This window comes from Heteronotia binoei, chromosome 14, assembly GCF_032191835.1.
Source record: "Heteronotia binoei isolate CCM8104 ecotype False Entrance Well chromosome 14, APGP_CSIRO_Hbin_v1, whole genome shotgun sequence".
Classification (NCBI taxonomy): Eukaryota; Metazoa; Chordata; class Lepidosauria; order Squamata; family Gekkonidae; genus Heteronotia; species Heteronotia binoei.
The window spans coordinates 13,173,289-13,180,324 of NC_083236.1; the positions used below are offsets into that span (position 1 = coordinate 13,173,289).

The following is a 7,036-nucleotide window of genomic DNA, read 5'->3' on the forward strand; positions in this document are numbered from 1 at the left end:
GTATCTGATGCGTGTGGTTTGCACACAAGTTCATGTTTCACATGACGTATGACAGAGTTGATTATGTAAACTCATACCTTTATATTGAAATGCTGATTCCCTCCTAGATGAACCAAGAGTGACGTATGAGTTCCTGAAATCCATAGGTGCTGCAGTATACTTGTGGTAGACTGCATGCGCAGATAACTGCAGATATGCATGTGCTTTGTGTTAAACAATAGCTAACACCTTGTTTTCTTTCCTTCCTCTTCCAGTGTTCGTGTTCCATTGGCAAGCTACAATAATGGGACCTGTAAGTAGCTCTCCAGTCTTAATTGATGTTCATACAAAATTATCCTGAGTATTCTCTTAGCAGTTTTCTCTTTTCAGAACGACAGCCCATATCAGGGTGGGGTGTTTTTCTTGACAATTCACTTCCCAACAGATTACCCCTTCAAACCACCTAAGGTGAGTGTTGTTAAATCTTGGCACAATTGACATCTTTTCTGAAAACAAGTCTACATTAGAACTTCTGTCTCTTACAGGTTGCATTTACAACAAGAATTTACCATCCAAATATTAACAGTAATGGCAGTATTTGTCTTGATATTCTACGGTCACAGTGGTCTCCAGCATTAACTATTTCAAAAGGTAAACTGGCTTTGCTTTCTGCTAATCTGAAACTGGTTGCATACTTAACAGTGGTGGTCTTGTTCTTCTTGGGCATCTGCATGAACTGCTTTTGTTTTCTGCCAATACTCCCTTCAAATGTAAAGCTACATAGGTTATTGAAATCCCTACATAGGTTATTGAAGTCTACATAGGTTATTGAAGTCAACAGTTAAAACCCCTGCTTCCAGATCTTTGTCATGGGTAAAATTCAGAATATTGATTTGCTGGTAGTAGAAACACAAGAAGATGACATTGGATTTGTATCTCGCCCTCCACTCCAAATCTCAAAGTCTCAGAGCGGATCACAATCTGCTTTATCTTCCTCCCCCATCACAGACACCCTGTGAGGTGGGTGGGGCTGGAAAAGGCTCTCACAGCAGCTGCCCTTTCAAGGACAACCTCTGCCAGAGCTCTGGCTGACCCAAGGCCATTCCAGCAGGTGCAAGTGGAGGAGTGAGGAATCAAACCCGGTTCTCCCAGATAAGAGTCCGCACATTTAACCACTACACCAAACAAAGGGAACGAAGCAATAAAAATACCATTCAAACTGTACAAATCTCACTTCATGGGCTAGTGCTGATTCTACTAGCCTGACTTCTGAAGGGCCCCAGGCTGCAAGCCCCGGCTGAGAGCTCTTTGGCTCACATCAAAGGCTTGCACCTCTGGCTCCATCCAGGCTTCAGAGCACCTGTGTTAGGGGCAAGCAATCACTGCAGTCATTGCCAGCTTTTTTCCTTTGCTCTGCCCTTTCTGCCAGGAGCTGAGGGCGGCATGCATTATTCCTCCCCCATTTTATCCACGTCAGGTAGGTTAGGCTGGAAGTGTGCAACAGGCCCATGGTCACCCATCATGCTTCATGGGCCAGTGGAGAGTTGAACCTGTCTCCCGGGTCCTTGTCTGACACTGTGTAACCGTTGTATTACACCAGTTTTAGTATAAAATTGATTTGCGTGTATAATATACAGTTTGGTGTAGTGGCTAAGAGAGCGGACTCTAATCTGGGAGAACTGACTATGATTCCCCACTTCTCTGTGTGCATCTGCTGGTGTGACCTTGAGTCATTCACAAGTTCTCTCAGAGCTGTTCTTCAAAGAGCTCTCTCAGCCTCACCTACCTCACAGGGTGTCTCTTGTGGGCAGAGGAACGGAAAGGAGATTGTAAGGTGCTCTGAGACTCCCTAGAGAAGGGCAGGGTGTAAATCTACTTATCTTCATAAATTAGAAAGGAGGATAGATGGCTGGAAGCTGCTGGTTAAAGCGCAGTGAGGTGACACCCCACCAATTTAGAAAGTGTAGGTACCTTGGCCTAGAAAGGGATGGAAAGGAGAAGGACACAAGACTGATGTCCATAGATGGATGGATGTGTCGGGGAAAGAAAGTTGGAACTATAGAAAGATTGATCTACATGTTATAGATACAGGAATTCTGGCTTGACATAGATAAGCATCCCAGTTCAGACTGAGTAAAACAGTCATACCTGTGGAGCTTGTTGAGATTTTTTGAGTCGTCATAAATGATTTCAAAAGAGACTCCTAGGAGGAATCTATGGAAGGACAGCTTCTCAGTGGCTCCCTGTCAGAAACCTGCATCTCGGTGTGGTTTGGGGCTGTTAGACTTACCATTGGGCGGGGGTAAGTTACCCAGGTTACTTGGCTCACTATCGAGGTGCATTTAGTGTAAGAACTCATCTCCAGAAGTAGCTGTATGATCAGGGTATGCTTACGTGTGTTGTAATAGTTAAAGGGATAATAAAGTGAGGTGTCATGTTGGGAATAGGACTGGAAGAGACCTGTGGGTTTTGTAGTGCAGAATACCCAGTAATTCGCTTGTATGTCTCTTGTGTTTTTTAAAACGAGAGCCAGCTTGGTGTAGTGGTTGAGAGCAGTGGACTCTAATCTGGAGAATCAAGTTTGATGCCCTACTTCCTCACTTGAAGCCAGCTGGGTGCCCTTGGGCACACCACAGCACTCAGCCTAGAAATAAGCATAGAGCACCACCTAGTGGTTTCAAGGAGCTACAGCTTTGGGCAGCCAAACAATCCTTCAGGATTTCCTAGCTGTTCTACACACAAAGCCATACGATAATTTAATTTTGTGTTTTAAAGGCAGCTTGCCTTATTCCGTGGGTTGCATCCTACAGAGGTTCCAGAGTGGGTGGGCGGGTGGGTTTTTTTTGGGGGGGAGGGGCTCTACTTTTTTTCTTCCTCACATAAGTTGCCCAGCCAATGAGGCATTTTGTCTGTAAAGGTTGCCCCCCCCCCCCCGCCAATACATTTTTGTGCATTATAGGAGGTTGTTGGGGAATGTCAGGGAAAGATCCATTTCTGTCAGTGGGCTTTCTTTCCACCTCTTCCTCTCTTCCCCATATATTTCCTCCCTCCCACCCCCTTCCCTCCCTCCTTGTGGCTTTCTAACATCTGATGTTTATTCAGAGAGCCAGTTTGGTGTAGTGGTTAAGTGTGCGGACTCTTATCTGGGAGAACCGGGTTTGATTCCCCACTCCTCCACTTGCACCTGCTGGCATGGCCTTGGGTCAGCCATAGCTCTGGCAGAGGCTGTCCTTGAAAGGGCAGCTGCTGTGAGAGCCCTCTCCAGCCCCACCCACCTCACAGGGTGTCTGTTGTGGGGGAGGAAGGGAAAGGAGATTGTTGTGTTTAAACAATTTATTGGTAGCATTTGGTTACAAAACTTAACTATTTCTTAATTTTTTTTTCGCATTAATCCATATGACATTTCCATCCCCCCTCCCTCCAATGCTGACTTCCCCGAGGTTATAAATTCAAACCAATACTAAAGGCACTTCTAACTGCTCAAAGTTCAATATATATATTCTTACAACTAAAAAATTGTCCAATGTTTCTTTACTTTCCAAGTTTTCTCCATATATCCTTTAAATTTTCTCCACTCCCTTTTGAATATCTCTAGATCATAGTCTCTTAGTGTTCTAGTTAATTTGTCCATTTCACACCACGATAAAACTTTCATGGTCCAATCCCATTTCTCTGGTATTTTTTCTTGCGAAGGTAAAGGAGATTGTGAGCCGCTCTGAGACTCTTCGGAGTGGAGGGCGGGATATAAATCCAATATCATCATCATCATCATCATCATCATCATCATCATCATCATCATCATCATCTTCTTCTTCTTCTTCTTCTTCTTCTTCTTCTTCTTCTTCTTCTTCTTCTTCTTCTTCTTCTTCTTCTTCTCCTTCTTCTCCTTCTCCTCCTCCTCCTCCTCCTCCTCCTCCTCCTCCTCCTCCTCCTCCTCCTCCTCCTCCTCCTCCTCCTCCTCCTCCTCCTCCTCCTCCTCCTCCTCCTCCTCCTCCTCCTCCTCCTCCTCCATTAAGCAAGTTTGGCCACCCCTGCTCTAGGATGTTTGTCCTTTATCATAAAAACCCATGAGAGAGCATTAAATGTAAGGAGGTGGGGATCTGTCCAAATTCCTCCACCCCCCCCCCCAGAAAACATACTTGCTAGTGGCTTAAGCAGAAAGATCAGCTACCCCTAAAGCTGCATCTCATTGTAGACCTTTCAAGAGGTCCACCAGGACCCTGACAATCATGGATGCCTGTTTCCAGAGCTGGCTTCTGTCACCCCAGTTGTTTTTTTTTTGGGGGGGGGGGGCGTTGAAATCCAAGAGCTAATCCATGGCAATTTATGCAAGGGAGATCTCATGTTTCAGACTGTGGTCTGGGAGCCATACCCTTCCCCCATCAGAAACGTTTGAAAGTGGGAAACTGTTGGCAGCCTTCAGCTCTTTCTTCAGCAAAAACAGGTGCCAAGTGAGGAATGGCTTGTTTCTTACAGTTCTTTCACTGGGCTTAAATCCTAATGCTGCGTGTTTCTTCCTCCAGTACTTTTGTCCATCTGTTCTCTGTTGTGTGATCCCAATCCAGATGATCCCTTAGTGCCTGAGATTGCACGGATCTACAAAACAGATAGAGAAAAGTGAGTATAGAAGCCAAACGGCTTTTAAGCAGTTGGAATCGTAAGTGAGAATGGTCAAAGAACCTGGAAGATTGCATGCACACACAGAGATGTGTACTTTATATTTAGTACCTCTGTCGTTCTTTCTTGCAATCGAGAACTGTTCACCAAATATCAGATACTTTAAAACTGGAAATACAACTCAAGGCTGCCAAAAGTGGTAAAATCAATAGTATGATTGACTTCTTAATTGGATTGGTTTATCCGGTAAATTAGTCTGGTCAATGCTGTCTGTGGTTTTTGAAGTTACTGTTTTACAGCTGCCTCTCTTGGGCCCCTCAGTTTCCACTGTTAAGTTGCAGAGGGAGGATCAACGCTGCCACAAAAGAGATGGGGGCTTGGAGAGAGAGACCTAGGTAGTTATAAGTGCCAAAGACATACCTAGTCTCTTGAGTAACTTCAAGAGTAACAGTGGATAGAATTTAGTTGCAGACCGTGTAGCAAAAAGCTGTGTGATCCATTTTTAAAGATTCCTTTCCCTTCTTCCCAAATGGGACTTGAGAGACTGCTGCATTAGCCTTGCTTTAGCTCAGGGGAGGTGCCCAGAGGTGCTGTGGTGCCAGAAAGTGGGCAGGGCTGGGTAAGCTTTTTGCCTAGCAAGACTTCTAAAAGGCCAATGAGAATTTGATTGGCTGTGCAAATTTTTAAAAACAATACTTGTTTCAGCACTGTGGGACTGTAAAGAAGCTGTGGCAGCAGTTTTATGGCTGGACCCACCATTTTGTGGTTGCACCCACCACACTTTCAAAATTCCAAACATACCTGCAGGCAGGAAAAGGTTGGGACTCCTCTTCTAGCTGGCTGAAACAGGCAGAATTCAAACATCCTCTGCCCAGAAAAAGTGAGTCTTGAGCATAATGAAATACGTGAAGGTGGCATTCTCTGATTCTCGGTCTCTGCATAACTGAGCACAGAATTGTACAGCTGACAGTCCAGAGTTAAACACGACAGCCTGAATAATCCCTCCCTGATATTGTGCTATTTCACCAAGTGCAATGTCAAGGAGCAGGTGTTTGCTATGTGAAGTGTTCTACAGTGGAGACTGCCTGCTGGATACAATGATAAAAACAATTTGTGGTCCGCCAGGGGTCGTACTTTGTAGCAATGTTAGAGAGGGGCTTAGCTTTGGGCTCAGAGTGCCAGAGAGGCATTCTAGCTAGGAACAGCTGCTGCTTGCTGAATTTGCACTTCATTAATTGTCTGTCTTTATGTATACAGGTACAACAGAATAGCTCGAGAATGGACTCAGAAGTATGCGATGTAATTAAAGAAATTATTGGATAACCTCTACAAATAAAGATAGGGGAACTCTGAAAGAGAAAGTCCTTTTGATTTCCATTTGACTGCTTTCTATGAGCCCACGCCTCATCTTCCCCTGTGCACATGTTTACCTGATACAGCAGTGCTGCGTGTTGTACATACTTGGAACAACGAAATACTGTATTCCATACCAACATTGACTCCTAGCAAAGAAATGTGTGTGAAAAGCTAGTTCTTCAGTCAAAAATCTAGTTGTGAGCATAAAAGCATTCCTAAGAAATTTCAATTGGGTAAGAAAACAAAAGGTGACCTGGGGGGTGGGGGGGTGGGGAAGTTTTGTGTGCTTCTGGGGACATTCTGTGACTTGAAAGAGGAGTTCTTTTTTTAAAAAAGGAAATTGGAATCCTTTTAAACTCATAACTGTAATGAAAACTGATGTGAAGAACTTGACGCTGTTTCTATATTTTATTCTGAAGGACCTACTTAGGTAAATGTATGACCGACAAGATCAAACTGTACCCACATCCCGTGTCGAAGGTCTAAGTTTAACTGGTCAGCATTGAAAAGCATTGGAGCTATTAGTGCATTAAGTGACGTTGATTTTTTTTTTTTGTTTCAACTCTATCCCTTGCCCCCTTCATAATTTTGGTTTGTATGTGTTTTCTCAGTTAACATAGCTAATAGCTCTTATTTTCTTAAGTTTTTAACTGCTTAGGTCTTTCTGGATGTAAGGGTAAAAATTCATTTGACAAGACTTGTGTATATTTAAAGACCCAACTGCTCCCTTGGAGCTTGTACGTTCGAGAATAATTAATCTGTGTAATAAACTGATTACTACAGTCATTACATATAATGGTGTGAGCAGGCTTTTGATTTCCCCCCCCCCTTTTGTGGGCCAAGGTTTAGGGGGTTTTCCCCTCTGCTTGGTGCATTTTGTTAATTGCTTGTGAGAACTGTGACTCTTCTGTGGCTTTGCAAGACTTGCTCGCAAAAGGATATTCCTCTGAATGTAGGTCAGATATATGTCAAGTAGGGCTGTGAAAGCGCCATGTTCTGTGTTCAACTAGCAAACAGGAAAAGTGGATGTTCATCTGGCAGAACCAGACTGTTAAACCAGATAAACAGCTTGCTGATAGACCAA

The 7,036-nt window shown here is 43.9% G+C and overlaps 1 protein-coding gene across 1 annotated transcript in view; it reads left to right on the forward strand.

Moving 5' to 3' along the window:
- LOC132582250 (ubiquitin-conjugating enzyme E2 D2-like) overlaps positions 1 to 6,748 on the forward strand; it is a 9,192-nt gene extending 2,444 nt beyond the window's left edge. The window contains exons 2-6 of the mRNA XM_060253788.1: positions 222 to 292; positions 370 to 447; positions 525 to 630; positions 4,503 to 4,596; positions 5,854 to 6,748. Of these exons, the coding sequence (XP_060109771.1) occupies positions 222 to 292; positions 370 to 447; positions 525 to 630; positions 4,503 to 4,596; positions 5,854 to 5,899 (395 nt within the window). The 3' untranslated portion in view covers positions 5,900 to 6,748. The remainder of the gene's footprint in view (positions 1 to 221; positions 293 to 369; positions 448 to 524; positions 631 to 4,502; positions 4,597 to 5,853) is intronic.
- The last annotated feature ends 288 nt before the right edge of the window (positions 6,749 to 7,036 follow it).